The 17,852-nt window shown below is 55.3% G+C and overlaps 1 protein-coding gene across 6 annotated transcripts in view; it reads right to left on the bottom strand.

Annotated features, from left to right (window-relative positions):
* Positions 1-4,468: 4,468 nt before the first annotated feature.
* OGDH (oxoglutarate dehydrogenase) overlaps positions 4,469-17,852 on the bottom strand; it is a 103,039-nt gene continuing 89,655 nt past the window's right edge. For all 6 annotated transcript variants that reach the window (XM_008168313.4, XM_008168311.4, XM_024105225.3 and 3 more), the window contains 12 exons: positions 17,397-17,549; positions 15,732-15,834; positions 15,257-15,385; positions 12,545-12,695; positions 12,068-12,195; positions 11,767-11,945; positions 11,099-11,170; positions 9,768-9,890; positions 8,158-8,230; positions 6,795-6,958; positions 5,989-6,143; positions 4,469-4,684 (listed from right to left, as the gene is read on the bottom strand). In XM_008168313.4, the coding sequence (XP_008166535.1) occupies positions 4,564-4,684; positions 5,989-6,143; positions 6,795-6,958; positions 8,158-8,230; positions 9,768-9,890; positions 11,099-11,170; positions 11,767-11,945; positions 12,068-12,195; positions 12,545-12,695; positions 15,257-15,385; positions 15,732-15,834; positions 17,397-17,549 (1,551 nt within the window). In that variant the 3' untranslated portion in view covers positions 4,469-4,563. The remainder of the gene's footprint in view (positions 4,685-5,988; positions 6,144-6,794; positions 6,959-8,157; positions 8,231-9,767; positions 9,891-11,098; positions 11,171-11,766; positions 11,946-12,067; positions 12,196-12,544; positions 12,696-15,256; positions 15,386-15,731; positions 15,835-17,396; positions 17,550-17,852) is intronic.

Consider the following 17,852-nt stretch of genomic DNA (forward strand, 5'->3'; position numbering starts at 1 on the left):
GACTGTCCCTGCTGCTGGGGAACGGGATGCCAAACTCTGTTCCCAGCCTGGAACCCTAGCTCCAGCCAGTTTGAGAGTAGAGGGGGCTGCCTAGCCAGCAAGGCCCAGGGGTGAACCCTAGTTCTGATGAGGCAGACACGGCCCTAAACCAGGGAGTGCCCGGGTATCCCCCGTCAGGGGTCTGGTTGCATTTCCCTGGAGGAGGCCGAGGGGGCATGTGAAGCCAATGGGAACTCTGCTTCTCACGAGCGTGAGAGCCCTGCCATCTCCGCCGACACTAGGGCACGAGCCAGGGGCAGTTCCAGTCTGAGCAAGAGACCGGGGCTGCAACACGCTCAGAACCGCTGTGAATGGGGCTCCGAGGGGACCCCTCACACACACTGGTGCTGGCACCCCTGGGGAAGTGCCACCTGGCTGGAGCACAGGCACGCTTGGGGCCAGGAGACCCCCCGCTGCACAGCAGGGAGACAAGAGGCTGACACAGAAGGGGGGGGGCAGGGCAGCAGTTTGCAGGCTCGGGCCCCCCTGAGGCACCCACCTAGGATGAAAACCTAGCTGTCATCCAGGCAGCCGGGCCCCAAGCTGAGCTAAGGTGCTGGCTGGGAGCAGCACCCAGCCGTGGGCAGAGCCCTCTGTGCCCAGGGGCAAAGGCTGCATGTGCATTGCTGCCCCACCCCCTTGGGGATACACAGGGGTGGAGGGTTGGGTTCACACAGGGTTACCATCCACTCACAGCCCTGACAGGCACCAACCTTCTCAGTGCTTGGGTGGGAGGCCAAGGAAGAGGAGGGGGCTACTGACCCCAGCACAGTAGTAGGGGGCGCTGTGCTGCAGGGAGCAGGGTGGGGAGCTCAGCAGAGGGTGCGCTCCCCATAGCCCCAGTGCAGTGGTGGGGTGTGTGCCATCCACAGGGCAGACACAGCAGGGGGGAGGGATAGCTCAGTGGTTTGAGTAGTGGCCTGCTAAACCCAGGGTTGTGAGTTCAATCCTTGAGGGGGCCACTTGGGGATCTGGGGCAAAATCAGTACTTGGTCCTGCTAGTGAAGGCAGGGGGCTGGACTCGATGACCTTTCAAGGTCCCTTCCAGTTCTAGGAGATGGGATATCTCCATTAATTTAATTTAATTTAAGCCCCAGGACTGACCACAGCAGTGGGTTGTGGCGCTGGGGGATGCTGTGCTGGAATAGCAGATGAGTAGCCCTGCTCCTGGCCAGGTGCTGGGAAGGGGAAAGGCCCTTGGCTCCTGAGATTTCTGGGCCCAGGGGAAGGAGCCACCCCCTGAATCCCCATTGCCTGACATACCCCACCCCCTAACATGGGGCAAGGCTGCCCCACTCACCCCTCTGTAGCACACGAGGGACACCTAGTGGATGCAGCTTGTGTGACCGGTGCCCCCGGCTGTAACCCAGGCCCAGCTTTCTCCATGCAGCCCCAGGGCAGTGGGGGAGCTTTGCTAGAACCAGCCGTGGAGCCGTATCACTGGAGCCAGGTCTCCCCAGGGAAGAGAGGCCAAAGGCCAATAGCTGCCCCTAGCACAGGACAATTCCTGGGCCTGGGGAGCACACGGCTGCTCTAACGGGTGCTAGGCTCAGGCCAAGGGATCCCCATCCTGGGCAGAGGTAGGTATTAGCCAAGCTGGGACTCCAGCCCTCTTGCAGGGAGGCTAGATTGCATAAGCTGGGAGCAGGCACTGCAGGACCTGAGCTTCCCCCAGGGAGAAGGCAGAGGCGGGCGTGGTGAGCCCCAGGGCACTGTACAGGCCTGGTTCCTGGCCGGCCCATTTGATGGGGCTCAGATGGGTGAAGGGCCCAGTAGTGGGCACCATGAGGAATGAGAGGAGCCTCAGCTTTTATTGGGGAAGCCAGAGACAAGCTGAGGGCTTAGTTTTTTTCTTTAAAATGAAAATAAGTCAGTCAGTCTGAGAGTGTGAGGGGGTGGCAAAGCAATGCCCAGGGGCAACATGGCTTGCATCGCTCTACTCCACCTGGCTTTGGCCCAGTGAGATCAGAGCTCCAGGAGCAGTCTTCACCCTTAAGAGACGTTGGATGTTTCAGTTCCACGAGCGAGAAGCCAGGACGGGGCCTGCAGCCCAGGCCCTGGCCACACGGTGTTGGGAAGAGGCTGGGCCCAGCCCCCTGGCTAGAAGTTTTTATTCCCAAGCTGCAGCCAGGATCTTAGCGGCCGGGAGCAAGCACACACAATGTGATGCGGTGCTCTGGGGGAGGGGAACTGAGGCAAAAGGCAAAGCAGTGGGGCTCCTGTGGAAATGAGGGAAAAGCTGCAGCAATCCAGGGGAGAGTTGGGGGGGGGGGGGGGGAGAGAAATTCTCCAACACAGGGACAAGTGAGCACATACACAGAGCAGGCTGAAGAGCTCAGGGGAGAGACCTGACTGACAAGGGGGCAGCCCTGGGTGCTGGACAGTCCAGGAAGGGATGGTTCCCCAGGGCTGGGCTTCCAGGGGACTGAGTCTCAAGAGCACTGTCCTTCTAAATGCCAGATGCATCCTCAGGCGGGGCTCAGAGCGCTGAGTGAAAGCCTCATGCAGTGCTGGGAGGGGAGTGAATGGGGTCCCCAGAGAGGGGCTTGGAGAGGGCAGGTGCTGGGAGCTCGGGAAGGCACCAGGCTAGCATCTCTGCTCACAGGGAGGACAGGGGGTGCTGGTGTCTCACCCATAGCAGTTGGGAGCAGGGGGCATCTCATGGAAATGACCTAGAGCCCCTTGGGGCTGAGCAGTAGAGGAAGGGCCCTTGGCTCAGGGTGTTCCTCACCCAAGCAGGTTTGGCAGATGCCGGCTGTTCAAAGAGATGCAGAGCCCTGCACTTGGCCTGGGCTATGGGCTTGCGCTGCCCCAGCCGGGGCTGAGGCTGTCAGGCTAAGGGGCTCCCTGTACTAGGGATGAGGGGCTCCAGCAGCGAGGCCTGTAGGGCAGCAGGCATGCAGCTAGGACTGCCCATTAGGGGTGCAGAGAGAGGAGGGCAAGGGCAGAAGGGAGAGATTCGAGGGACTCTCCTACGCTGTAAGCAGAGCTCTGCAGAGGTCCATGCTGGCCCGACCCTGGCTCTTCCAGCTCCCACAGCCCACCTGCTGCAGTGTTTAGAAACAGCCCCTGACTCTATGCAACCCTAGAGATTAATGGTTGGCGGTAGGGAAGCTGTTTAAAGTCAAGTGGCCCCTTCCTTCTGGGGAGAGATGGGCCTTAGCAGGGAGTGCCATGAGGAATCTGCCAGCCCTTTTCAGAGGCACTGTGCCACGAGCCCCAGGCTCCCCTTCAGCAGAGCACACACCAACATCCCTCTCTAGTGTTTCCCTGTCCCCGCACTAGAGACGGCCCTGCCGGGCTCAGCCAAGCAGCCAGTGCCCGTGATTCAGCCAAGGCCCAGTTTGAAAATCCAACACTGGGTTCCTTTGACAGCAGCTGCGGGGTGGACATGCAGGAGGGGCATGAGGGATGTACGTACCATGCCCTGGGGTTTGTTAGCAAGGTGGCAGGGAGCTGGGGGTACACAGCTGGGAGTGGGCTCCGTGGCAGATTAACACACAGGCCCACGAGATCATGCTCGGGGTCCCCACCAAAACCTTGCCACTCACCCCTCCCCCCCGAGGCCCTTTTTGACAAAACTGGGCATTTGTCAGGATGTCTGGTTCAGGGCTTAAACAGGGGACGGTCCTGGCCAAAACAGGACGTATGCTCAGCATAGGCTGTGGTACGGCAGCCCAGGCTCCCTGGGCAACTCTTGGGGAGCCCCGGCCCCTCCACCTACCCTAGCAGCCCCAAAAGCAACTCCTGGCCTGTCCCCCTAGGCGTGCTGCCCAGGGCAGGGGGAGGGTCCAGGGCTCCCCACAGCAGCCAAGACTCCCTGGGCAGTTCTTACCGTGGAACAGCTCTAGCTTCGGGCCAGGCCAGGGGAAAAGCGTGAGGGATCCAAATGTTCTTTGTGCCTAGGGCTCCACTGAATCTTAATCCACCTGAGCGGGCTACAGTGCCAGTGGCCCGAGGCTACGACCCAGCCGGCCAGGAGCGATTGAGGACGTTAGCCAAAGAGGCTCTGATCTTTGGGAAAGAACCGCCACAGGCAGAAGGAAAAAGAACTGTCTCCTTCTTATGGAGAACCTAACTGCATCCCCTGCTGCTGGCAGTTTTTCTCTGCCAGGGAGAGGTGTACTTGCAATGTCCCTCCTCCTGGCTCTGCCAACCCCAGCTGCTCCCCTGAGCCAGGTACAAGGCAGCATGGCAACCCCCCAGGGAGGGGGTGGGCTAAGGACAGAAGCTAGCAGAGGCTGATTGCCGGACCTCCTGAGCTGGCTGGCGCTTGGGGCTTTTGGGGTAGTGTTGGGATGGAATTGGCCACTCAGGAGGGCACAGAGACTGCAGCCCCTCAAGGACAGGGCAAGGGGGGAGTTAAAACCCAAGCATCCTGCAGAGGTATTTCAGTGAAAGGCAACAAGCCAGAGTGACAAACAAGGACTTCAGGCGCGGGCATTTAGTTTACAAGGTCTGTAGTTAAGTACGGAGACGGGAGGTGAGCAAGAGAGACAGCATGCTGCAGCAGCTGCGTGGGGTCTAGGAGAAGGCCTTGTAGGCGTCCAGGTTGAAGGCGGTGTCCAGCAAGCGCTGGAGCTCAGTGAGGTGGGTCTTCTTGTTGCCAGTGGCTGGTGCAGCAGCTGGGTCGCGGCCGGCGTACCTATGGCAAGGGAGGGAGAAGCAGCAGCTCAGATAAGGGCCAGCACAGGGACGGGACGTTACACCGGACTCAGGTCTGGGATGGCTACATACAGGTCTGGTCTAGCAACAGGAAAGCTGGATGGAAGAGAGGGCCAGAGGCTGCCAAGATCTAGCCACCTAGCCTAGAAAGAAATGCTGTATCATGTGCAGACCCCAAAGCCCAACGCTCACCAACCAGGGACCAGCCCCTGCTGCCTACAGCATCCCCCACTTGGCTGTTGGCCACAACACAGACCCTGTATCAAGCTCTTGTCCCTCACCCAGTTACCATCTTGTGGAGAGAGCAATGAGATCACCATGCCCACTGTGACCTTATTATGTTGTATGTGAGCCTAGGTGAGTCTTACTGTTTTGCATGAATGCTGTGTGGGCCTCAGTTTCCGTGTGTATTGCACCAATGCCTAGATGGTGGGAATAGGGGTGTGTGACTTTTGCTGGGACCCTTGGGGGCAGGTGAGGAGGCTCCAGCTGCCTGCACACAAGTGATGGCCGATGCCTTTCATAACCTGAGACCCAGGAGGGGGATGAGACCAGGTGACACGTTGTCGCGGAAGGGGGACAAAGACCAGGAGGAGGGGGAACAGGCGTGTCAGAGGTCGGGTCACTGGAAGCTGGGCCAGCTCCTGTTTGGGACCCTGAGGGGGGAGTCTAGGGTGTCTGGCCTGGGGTCCCCCCACCCCAAGATGGAATTGGCTGAAAGTCACTGATTTCTGTGCTAACAAGCTCTGTTCTACGCGGTGTTCCTGCTGACTAATAAACCTGTGTTACACACTGGCTGAGAGTCACAGCTGACTGCAGAGTGGGGGTGTAGGGCCCTCTGGCTTCCCCAGAGGTCCCGTCCAAGTGGACCTGCCAAAGGGAAGTGTATGATATGAACAGGGATGCTGAAAGCTCCGAGGTCAGTCCCAGGGAGGCCGTAGCCAAGGAGGCTTTTTGCCCTGGACAGCATGTCCTGAGGGGAGTCACGCCACCCCAGAGTCCTGGCTGGCTTCATACAGAGCAGTTCCAGAGCATCGGGCCTGTGACTCTGTCACACCCACCCAAGAGACTCCCCTCCCCAGCCCACATTACCTACCCCCAGTGCCACTGAGAGATCTCCATCCCCGCTCCCACAGGATACTGAAATCCACTGGGGAGCTGGTGGCCTCAGATGTACCACCCATAGCACCAACTGCCCATCTGTGGGGAGGTCCCGAGAGCAGGACAAGGTGTGGCTGCCACCCGCGGCACTAGCCCGTCACGGTGCAGAGGGGTGGCCCTTACCACACGGGCTTGGCGCGGTCGATGGTCGTGCGGAGCCGGGGTTTCACATAGTCGTAGTAGCCCTGGTTCTTGTGCTCCTCCTGGCACCAGACCAGCTCGGCGTTGGGGTACTTCAGTGCTTCCCTCTGGAGGAGGTCGAAGGGGAACGGGGACAGCTGCAGGGGAACGGGGAGAGCTCAGTTCCACTGGGGCACACAAGCCTGGGGGAGCCAGGAGCGGAGGCGGGGTGCAGGCAGCTGCAGGTGGGCTGTGCAGTGGACCATGCAGCCTCCATGCTCACTGTTCAGCCTGTGCTGCCTCAGCAGCATCTCCCGACCCCACACGGCTCTGACATTACACACTTAGAGGATCTGGGGTCGCCTAGCGTGAGCCTGAACGACCCTTCCAGGCCCGGGAGATTGTATGGTGGGGTGCCCGCTGGGCTGGCCAGCACCACTCCCGCCACCAACGGGCTCTTCCCTGCAAACCTGCCCAGATACCCCAGCTCTGCCCTCGCTGCCCACCCAGGGGTGCTGCGCAGTGTCTCCTGGACTCAGACTGAAGACACAGGATCGAGCTGGGCCCTCCGTCCATCCCTTCTCAGGGGTGGTGATGGCGTATTTCTGCCTGCTCTCCACCCCGAGGCTGGGCTGGGACGTTAAGCAGTGGGAGTGGGACGCGGGACAGAGCGCTTTGTGTCTGAGCCACAGCGGACATGTTGGGGATTAAACTCCTCATGGCTCCCGGGGACGTGGAGCAAGCCAGCAACGGGCCTGACTATTGGCCCCTGGCCTACGTGGAGCCCCCTGGGGTACAGACACGCTCACCTGCTCCACCCTGGTGATGGCCACGTCTGGCTCCATGTCCCGGGTCTTGCGCTCCCGGGTGAGCTCGTAATACACTTTGCCGGTGCAGAAGAGCACCCTCTTGACGTTGTCGGGGTTCTGGGCTGCAGGGCCACTCTCAGGGATTACGCGCAGGAAGTTCGTGCCTGTAGCAGAGCACAGACAACCGTGGGGGACATGCCTCAACATCCCAGGGGCCACACATGGTGGGAGGGAGAATGTTAATGGGGGCCGGCTACAGGCCTGGACCCTGTGGAATTGGCTATGCCTGCAGAAGGACTGGGCTAGCTCAGAGATGATTAAGGCCTAGAGACCCCACTGAGATCAGGGTCCCACTGAGCTGGGGCTGTGCAGGGAGAGAGACGGGGGGAAACAGTCTGAAGCACACACCATCCTGGTGCAGTTCTGGACTGTCATACATGTGGACAGGAGCCAGAATCCAGAGAGACCTGGGAAAAGGGCGGGGTCCTGTAAAGACAAGGACAAGTGCAGAGTCCTGCACTTAGGACGGAAGACTCCCATGCACTGCTACAGACTAGGGACCGAGTGGCTAGGCAGCAGTTCTGCAGAAAAGGACCTAGGGGTTACAGTGGACAAGAAGCTGGATATAAGTCAACAGTGTGCTCTTGTTGCCAAGAAGGCTAACAGCATTTTGGGCTGTATAACTAGGGGCATTGCCAGCAGATTGAGAGATGTGATCATTCCCCTCTATTCGGCATTGGTGAGGCCTCATTTGCAGTACTGTGTCCAGTTTTGGGCCCCACACTACAAGAAGTATGTGGAAAAATTGGAAAGAGTCCAGCGGAGGGCAACAAAAATGATTAGGGGGCTGGAGCACATGACTTATGAGGAGAGGCTGAGAGAACTGGGATTGTTTAGTCTGCAGAAGAGAAGAATGAGGGGGGATTTGATAGCTGCTTTCAACTACCTGAAAGGGAGTTCCAAAGAGGATGGATCTAGACTGTTCTCAGTGGTAGCAGATAACAGAACAAGGAGTAATGGTCTCAAGTTGTAGTGGGGGAGGTTTAGGTTGGATATTAGGAAAAACTTTTTCACTAGGAGGGTGGTGAAGCACTGGAATGGGTTCCCTAGGGAGGTGGTGGAATCTCCTTCCTTAAAGATTTTTAAGGTCAGGCTTGACAAAGCCCTGGCTGGGATGATTTAGTTGGGATTGGTCCTGCTTTGAACAAGGGATTGGACTAGATGACCTCCTGAGGTCCCTTCCAACCCTGATATTCTATGATTTATGAAAGAGAAGACAGACACTGCCCTCTTGTGGTCTGAACCCTGCTCTGCATCTCTCCGGTTCACTTGCACCCTTGGACACTGGCAACACCCTTCATACCTGGCAACATATCATCAAAGCTGGAGCGGGCTTCGGGGTGGCGCAGCAGCGACTTTGGAGTGAAGATGATCAGCTGGAAGATCAAGGCAAAGCAATCAGAAGGGGCTGGAAATAGCCTTTCTGGCACACAAGCTGCATATTGCGGACTGGATCATCACTACGAGAGCCAGAGCACAGACCCTCCCTCCACACCCCACTGTCTTTGGTCAGCTAGTTCCAGCCTGGCCCCTGCCCAGCCCCCTAATTCAAGTGCCATTGATGAACTGTACATTTAACCCAGGCAGGAATCACAGGAACGTCTCAATTCTCCCATGCCGGCCAGAGAGAAAGACTGAAGCCAAAGGTTGCTCTGGGGCAGGGCAATGTGAAGTGGCGTGCAGAACCCTGGCGCTGTCGGCAGGTCTGGTTGCAGGTCGCTTTGTTTGCACAGCAGTCAGCGTTACTTTCTCCTCTAGCCCTTTTGTTATGGAATAACGTGCAGGCGGCTCACAAATGCCGCTGCCCAGACAGGACAGGCGTTTCCAGTCTGGGCAGAGCTCAGCTGAACCTTGGCAGACATGGTTATTTAATAAGTGCCAGTCACAGGGCCCCAGTGTGCTTGGTAACATACAGCTCACCTGTAACAGTGACCACAGCACAGATCAGCAAGCACAGACTGCCCAGCCTTTAACAGGACTTTACCCCCATACTGGTAAAAAGCAACGAAGAGTCCTATGGCACCTTATAGACTAACAGACGTTTTGGAGCATAAGCTTTTGTGGGTGAATACCCACTTCCTCAGATGCATGTACATGCGTCTGACGAAGTGGGTATTCACCCACAAAAGCTTATGCTCCAATCAGTCTGTTAGTCTATAACATGCCACAGGAGTCTGTCACTTTTTACAGCTCCAGACTAACATGGCTACCCCTCCGATACTTAATATTGGTGTCTCTTATCAGGTAATAGACCTTTACCAAGGGTTGTTAGTACTTATCCATTAACCAGGTAAAGGGTAGAGCAGAGAGCTGGTCAGACAACTGGGAGTTTTTGGCAAATTATTTCAATCCTGAAATGCCATCGTGGTGCCCCATGGGAGTAGTAGTTCTCTATAGGCTGGGCTCCCGGATTGGACTACATCTCCCATGATGCATGACAGTCACCGCTCTTGGTAAGAGGAAGCTATACTCTATGGCAGCCACGAGGCTGTAGTGCATTATGGGAGATGTAGTCTGGCTGGGGAACCCAGCTCATAGAACATGAATCACCTGAATAACAAGTCCCACAAGGCACCGCGGCAGCATTCCAGAATTGAAGTATTTTAGTTTTAGGGTGCTCAGTTTTTTTGGTTTTATTTTTGGACAAAAATTTTGTTCTTTTGCATGGAAAGCAAACACATTTTGCAAAAAATTTTGTTCGGTCAAAATCTCAACTTTCAACACTTTTGGTGGAAAATTTGACTAGCCCTACTGGAGCACTCGAGAAGTTAGCTTCAAATCCAGGTCCTAAGCCCTCCCGGCACCAGCACCCATGCCCCACCCGCCAAGCATTGGCTTTAACCTAGCACTTGAGCTACAAGACAATGGTGTGTGGCCGGGTCCGTACCAGGGCAGTGTCTAGAGCTCACTGACCGGTTTCCGGAACGGGAGGTGTATCTGCCTCCGCAGGACGTGGAAGAAGTTCGCTGGAGTGGAGCAGTTTACAACAATCCAGTTGCAGTCATACAGCTGGCGAACGTCAAAGTCATCGAGTTTCTACAGCACGTGAGAAGTAGAAACGGTTTAGACAAAATCGTGAATGTCCCACATTAACATCCTGCATTTACATCTGCCGGCAGCTTCGGTATGAACAGAGAGAGGCTATGTGAGTCAACTGGAGTACCCCAATATGAGGGCCAGGAATTTCTCTTGCTCATCACTAGCCCAGGACCAGTGGTTAGCTGAATGCAGCGGCCCTAACCTGCAAGCTCATCCTAGAGTGTTTCAAGTCCAGGCAAATTGGGAGAACTTGGCTCTTAAAAGTCAAGTTTAGTTAAGTGCTTCACTTTAGTTTTTCCATTTCAACTGAGGTAGGATTTTAGCAGCAGGTATCTCAAAGCCACTGGAGTCCCGGCTCTATACTGTCCATTGCTTTCGCTGCCTAGCAGAGCTTTTAGGACACTGCTCAGGAATGAACACAGCAAATTCTGGGCCAGTGTAACTTTCTGCTTTCCCTTTTACACTATCCTCTCAGGTGGTTTTCAGCCTATCCTGGCCTCTTAGTGCCTCCGTGTCCCTAACCCAAAAAGGGACTGCCTCCCTAAGTGCATGGGCCAGCTATGCAGACAGTACAGGCTGAGAGCAGGAGCGCTGCCATGTTTGCACAGGGTTTTGGAGCGCACTTCGAAATACTCCGATAAACCCCCCGGCTATGGAACCGGGAAATCGCTCCCTAATAAAAAATGAGCAAATGGGCCTGAGAGCGATGGGTGTGACTCTGATGACAGCTTTTGGGGAAAGCCAAGGAGGAAAGAGCAGAAGCCATGGAAACAGAGTTCCATGCACTGGCCTCGCTTGGGTTACAGCCAGCCTTTACTGCCCCACATTAGCACACTAACCAGAGCTCTGCTCCTTCTGTGCTAACACAGCAACGGACATTTCCGAGTCCCCCTCGATAACCCAACCTAAGTCTTCCGGACTCTGGGGGCAGAGGAAGCCCAGGAGTCATTAAATGTGAGTCACCAGCACAGCACTGCTTCCTATATCCTGCTGCCCCTGGCCTGCTGCCCAGAATCCAGGTGCCCTGTAAAACTGTTCCATGTGTTACCATCCCATCCGCAAAATCCCCCAAAGCTGTTTCCGGAAGCCTTTGCTGTGTAGTGATCAGAGTCAGGGACAGAGCAAGTGCTCCAAGATGCAGGAGGGGAGAGATGGAAAAGGCCCCAAAGGGGAAGAAAGTGAGTTTAGCACAGTCAGACACTTACGGGGAAGACATCTGGATCGTCATTGCACATCTGCAAGAATCGCTCTGGCCTGGCTGACGAGTGCTCAGGACCCTGCGGGCACAATCAACAAGAGGTGAAGCGAACCTCACATGAGTTTCCTTCTGTAGGAGAGCTCTCCATGCCTCGCAGAGCAGCTGGCACAGAGCCAGCTGATGCTAGTCACTGTTTGAGGAGGACCTTGGTACGTGCTGCCCAACAGGATTTCACTCTGGTTTAAAAGTTTTGATTTTTACTAAGAAGTAGGTCCAACAGCTGCAGCCGTCCCTTAGTACTGAACTTTAGGCTCCACTCCCCTGGCCCCAACAAGCCCCTGTGCCAAGCCCTGTTGCTCCCAATCGTCTTCCATTCAGCTGTACACTCTAACCTGTAGAGGGGCTGGCACTGCTCCCAACCACATGGAGTCCAGGCCCCTCTGCAGGCTGTTAACACACAGCTGTATGGGAAGCAATGACATAGGCTGATGCAGGCCGGGTGACACAGGCAAAGAGGTGGGCGATCTCCGAATTGCAGGACTACCCCAATGCTCCCAGGTGACTGGTCGCACAGAGACCTGGTCTGTGCAGGGGAAGTGTCCTGGGGTGCTACGGGAACCGTGGCATTGAGCTGTCAGTGCTGCCCAGAAAGATGGGAAGCGAGTGCATCCTTACCATGCCCTCCATGCCATGGGGCAGCAGCAGCACGATGCCATTCTGTCTCACCCACTTGGCCTGGCCAGGGCAGATGAACTGGTCAATGATGCACTGAGCAGTGTTGTGGAAGTCACCGAACTGGGCCTCCCACAGGACTAAGGCATTGGGACTGGCCATAGCAAAGCCCAGCTCGAAACCTGCAGAGAAGAGAGAGGAAGAATGAAGAAGCCATATCCACCAGCACCTGGCACAGACAACCGAGCACTAACTAGCCCTGTGGCCGTCGCGAGCCAGGCGGAGACTCCCCAGCGACACTAACCTAGGACTCCGTACTCTGACAGGGAGCTGTTGCAGACAGTATAAGGAGCCTGGTTTGGCCAGAGGTGATTCATGGGGATACAGGTCCTCTTGTCTACGTTCTGGTCATGCAGTACATGGTGACGATGGCTGTGGGAGGAAACAACGGCCAGCAGTAATGTTACTCAAGTGTTACCCTAGCCAGTGGGTCAGAGCAAGTGCCTGCATGCAAGTGGCCACCTGGCTCACGCTGCTCTGTTGACAGGCTTGGCTTGCAACTGCAGAATGCAATGAAGCCAGGTTACGATCATATCTAGGAGCTGCCCATACTAACACCATTAAGTGCTGTGAAAGAGACTTCTCCACCCCCAATTTGGGCTCCCCCTTGCCTTTCAGCAGAGCTCCAGCACAGCAGGCAACCTAAGGCTGGCCTCTTCTACTCCCCTCCTCTTGAGGAGGGCTGGAATCACCTTTTACTGAGGGAAACTGCCGGCTTTACCTGAATGTCCCCCTCTCGACATCCTGGCCGCTCAGTCGGATGTGGATTCCCTCTTTGAGGAGGGAGCCAAACGCCATATACTCTGCCAAGGCCCAGTCGACTGTCCTGTTCTTAACCAACTTCCCACGGGTTTTCAGAATCCGGCTCAAACCTGCAGAGAAAAAACAGAGTTTGCAGCCCGCTGGGGAGGAACTGCAGTGACTTACTATGCAAGCAGCCTTAGGCTGGGTCAAGACGGCTCATGCTATCAACCCATCTATCGGCAGTCTGGATTCCCTGACACGCAGATGCTCTGGACATAAAGGGACAAAGGGGAAGTGGACTGTTCCAGCCTAGCACAGGGTAAGGCAGGGAAAAGCACATACAGGTAAGGAGCAGAGGAGACCAGCTCTGAAAAACAACTGGAGTTGCTGGTCATTCTCTGTTTTCTTTAACTAATGTGCTTTTCACTGAGCCAACTTCACCTGCATTAGGAGCACTCACAGACATCACTGCCCAGGAGAGGAGACCTGAACTCTAACCTCAGAGGAGTCCAAGTGGTAGTGGAGAGAACAGTTTCTGAGTGCTGGGTCAAAAGCATGGGCATTGCCAGGCCCACGGCCAGAAGGTACTGGGGATGAGGGGTCTAGATTCATGTCACCAGACTGTGGAACTCACAAGAAGCTCTAAAGGTCAAGAACTTTGCCAGACTGAATCTTTGAATCTTGCTATCTCTGTAAGTACCAGCTGGAGAGACTTTGGGCACTGCCATAAGGAATTTTTTTTTTTTTTTTTTTGAGAGGAAGGATGGGACACTGGGTTCAAGTCCCTGCTCTGCCACAGGCTGCCTGCGTGACCTGAGCTAGTTCCTTAGCCTCTCTGGGCCTCAGTTCCCCCTCTGAACAATGGCGATATCAGCCCTGCTTGCCCCCCAGAGGTATGAGAGGATAAACACATTGAAGATGGGAAGCATCTCAGATACTAGTGATGGGGGACAGAAGCACCCTCAGAAGTCTCATTAGCACTCATCCCCATCCCAACCATCATACTTTGGGCCTGAACCACCACATGGAAGTCCCCATTCACTCAGATTTGAAGATCAGAAGGGACATTAGATCACCTACTCCTGTACAGCAGTGGTTCTCAAACTAGGGCCGCCGCTTGTTCCGGGAAAGACCCTGGCGGGCCGGGCCGGTTTGTTTACCTGCCGCATCCGATCGCGGCTCCCACTGGCCGCAGTTCGCCACTCCAGGCCAATGGGGGCTGCAGGAAGGGTGGCCAGCACGTCCCTTGGCCCGTGCCGCTTCCTGCAGCCCCCATTGGCCTGGAGCAGCGAACCGCCGACAATGGGAGCCGCTAGGGTTACCATATTCAAACATTTTAAAAAGATGACACTCCACAGGGCCCCGGTCCCGCCCCCGGCCCTGCCCCAACTCCGCCCCCATTCCAACCCCTTCCCCAAAGTCCCTACCCCAACTCTGCCCCCTCCTCTGAGCACCCCACATTTCCCCTTCTCCCTCCCGCTCTGATCTTGGTTGGGGGTTGCTAAGTGCTTCCCTGCTCCCCACTTGCCCCGCAGCCTCTATGCCCCTGCCTGCCCTGCTCCTCCTTGCCCTGCAGCCTCTGCACCCCCCCACCCCTGCAGTGTCTGTGCCCCCTGCTCCCCACTTGCCCTGCAGCCCCTGCACCCCCCACCCCTGCAGCGTCTGTGCCCCCTGCTCCACACTCGCCCTGCAGCCTCTATGCCCCTGCCTGCCCTGCTCCTCCTTGCCCTGCAGCCTCTGCACCCCCCCACCCCTGCAGCATCTGTGCCCCCTGCTCCCCACTCGCCCTGCAGCCCTCCGCCCCTGCCACCTCTGTGCCCCCTGCTCCCCACTCGCCCTGCAGCCTCTGCGCCCCCTGCCTGCCCTGCCCCTGCAGCCTCTACACCCCCCCCCCCCGCCGCCTGCCCAGCTCCCCCGCCCCCCCCGCTCACCAGGCAGAGGGAGAGCTGCAGGCTCCACGTGGACTCAAACACTGCCGCGCTGCTCTGTGGGGGAGGAGGGAGCAGGGGAGGGACTCTGGCTGCTAGAGGCCCTAGTGGCTGCGAGCGGCTTTCAATCAGGCCAGGCGTCCAATCAGCCGCGCCGCACTCTGCATGAGGGGACGGGGGAAATCCCGGACATTTCTACTTGATTAGAAATCCCCCCCGGACGGCCATTTAAAGCTGAAAAACCCGAACATGTCCGGGGAAACCCGGACGGATGGTAACCCTAGGAGCCGCGATCGGCCGAATCTGCTGACGCGGCAGGTAAACAAACCGGCCCGGCCCGCCAGGGGCTTTCCCTGAACAAGCGGCAGCTCTAGTTTGAGAACCACTGCTGTACAGCACACAGGCCATGGAATTTCATCCAGTTACCCCTTCACTGGCCCAACAACTTGTGTATGACTAAAGCATCTCCAGAAAGGCAGCCAGTCTGTCTGAAGACACCAAGAGAGGGAGAACCCACCATTTCCTTTAGTAGCTTGTTCCAATAGTTAACCATTCTAGCAGATCTTCTCCCTCCCACTCCCCAGGCTGGCCTATGGCCTCAGTCTACAGCACCAGAGACCATGACTCCCTGTAGATCGTGGTGGAACAACTCTCACTCACAGCATTAACCATATCCTCTACCCTGTAAAGCATCCAGCTCTACAAAGAATAAACCCCTAGAGACTAGGGTGCCAGGGGCATCTACTCCAGCACATTTGTACCTCCATGAATTGTGAAATTCTCAACAGGCACTGAGCTGGCCACCTTGCCTATATGGGCCAAGTCTTCTTCATTCAGACCAGTAGAGGGACAGGTCATGCTCCGAGGCTGGCCCTCGAGAGTGAAGAAACCTGGGGAAGAAGGAGAGATCATCCGTGACTTGGTGAAGGCCAGGCTGGCTCTGTAGTAAGAGCATTTGATGACTATGTTACAGGCCCTTCTGTACTCTCTGATGTGGAAGAGGATTTGGGATGCAGAGCAAACCCAGAGCTGCTCCACCTCTGTCAGTCCCCCATGCTTTCCCGATGGGTGCATTTTCTTCACCAGGCTGGAATGGTGTATTTCCCACTCTCTTCATTACACGTCCTTGGAGACACACAGCTCCTATCTGCACCAGAAGTCGAAGGTCTAATCCACTGGAGGCAGAAGTGGTTCCTGAATTGTGGCCATTTGTCAGGGAAGCTGCTAGTTACTTACCAGGCCAAGGGGAATCCAGCCAGTGCTTGATGTGCAGGATTTTTTCATCCTTGGATCTGGCATGGGCCTCTTCACAGATCCTATCATACTTGGAAATTTCTTCCTGAGAGCAATAGGGCAGAATATTGTTACTGAGAAGTAGCCAAAGTAAGAGCGCTGGGGTTAAAGGCCGTGTCTCTTGTTGCTGCTCCCTCTCCATTTCAGCACAAGTCTACGTGGCTCCCAGAGGGGGCACTGTCACATCCAACTCCTCTTCAGACACTTTCAACTCTACTTTAAATTCATGGAGGTTAAGTCCATTAATGTCTATTAGCCAGGATGGGTAAGGAATGGTGTCCCTAGCCTCTGTTTGTCAGAGAGTGGAGATGGATGGCAGGAGAGAGATCATTTGATTATTACCTGTTAGGTTCACTCCCTCTGGGGCACCTGGCATTGCCCACTGTCGGTAGACAGGATACTGGGCTAGATGGACCTCTGGTCTGACCCAATACAGCTGCTCTTATGTTATGTACTCATCGGTTAGGACCTGGACTACAAATGAGCCTCGCACCACATTCACGGCTGCTGCACGCTGCCATGCTTGTGCCTGACCATACAACATTAGGAACGAGAGGTCAGCACTGCCAGGGCACTGCCTACTGCTGGCTGTGCGCCAGTTAAGAGCTTATGTCCTTCGCTAATGCCAAAGCTACATAAAATACAAAAACCAGTTCCATTGAGGCATCCCAAATACCCCTGACATTAGGAAATGCCACAGCCAGCGAATGGGTCTGAATGCTCAAGAGGCAGAATAAAGCACTTTTCATTTAGGTCCCATTGACACAGTGCCAGCAACTATGTAAGGAGCACCAGTACAATACTGTCTGATCTTATAGTGCAGGCAAGGCTAAGCCAGGAGTCCCCTGTGTCCTGAACTATGTCTACAGCCCTGCTTAAATCCAAGGGTGAAACCCTGGCTCCATTAAAATCAAAGGGAGTTTTGCCATGGACTTCAGTGAGGCCAGGGTTTCACCCCAAGACTGCAGCATGGCTCAAACACAGTTAATTACTGCTGTGCTCCAAATACACTGAAGGGGGAACGATGCTGACACAATTACTGTACTGTAAGTGGGTAACCAAAATGGTAGCATGTAAAGCGTAGATTGGACCACAGACCTTATTCACACTGGGACTATAACTGTACCAGCTACAACTGGGTTTAAATGGAGTCCGTGTGTTTACAGGACCAGTGCAGAGAGGGATTTTTTGCCCAAGAGCCAGGTTCTAACCAGCAGCATGGATGGGTTTGTGCTGCTCTCAGAAACAGCTTTAGCTTCTTTAGTCAGGAGAACCTTGCTAGGAATGCAAGCAACAAGTGTTGAGGCCCTTGGATGTCTAACTCTGAGTCCTACTTTTCAAACACATCGGCAGATCTTTAGGCACCCCTTTAGTCCTCCCCTACCCAGACCCCTTAGGGCAAGGCAATGCTACACTACACTGCTGAGTCAGCGAGGAGGGGCACAGTCATGCTATGCAACTATGGCAACACCGGTAACCTTCATGTATTTCTTGCATTATATTAATTTGCATTTTCCCCCATTCAACATTCTTATTTGCCAACTAGATTTAAGGGGTTATGACTGATCACTGACTGCACCTTTCTTTTAGAGCACTGGGTGACAGTACCTCATACTCTGGCTGATTTACCACCCCCTCTGAAATTAACATCTCGGCGTATTTTTGCAGCACAGGTTTCTGCTTCCGGATCTGATTATACATCAACGGCTGGGTGAACATGGGTTCGTCCATCTCGTTATGACCATTCCGCCTGTAACACACCTAGTGCATTCAAGGAAAGAAAGCCATAAAAAATAGCCAGTCTTCAATCCCTATGTCAGAAGCCAAAAAAGCAGTGGCATTTACATTGCTCTGTATGTGGGATGTACCCATGATGAAGGAAATCATGTACAGCCTGAAGGCAGAGCCTGATTCTGATCTCATTTAGACTAGTGTAAATCAGGAGTAGGTTCCACTGAAGTCAGTGGAGCGACACTGGTGTAAAACTAGAGTAGTTAATGACTTAGTGGAATGGTTTCATCCCAGTTTAAAAGAAAAACTGCAGCTATTTGAGCAGTTACAGGA

The sequence above is a fragment of the Chrysemys picta genome, chromosome 2, assembly GCF_011386835.1.
Source record: "Chrysemys picta bellii isolate R12L10 chromosome 2, ASM1138683v2, whole genome shotgun sequence".
Lineage (NCBI taxonomy): Eukaryota > Metazoa > Chordata > Testudines > Emydidae > Chrysemys > Chrysemys picta.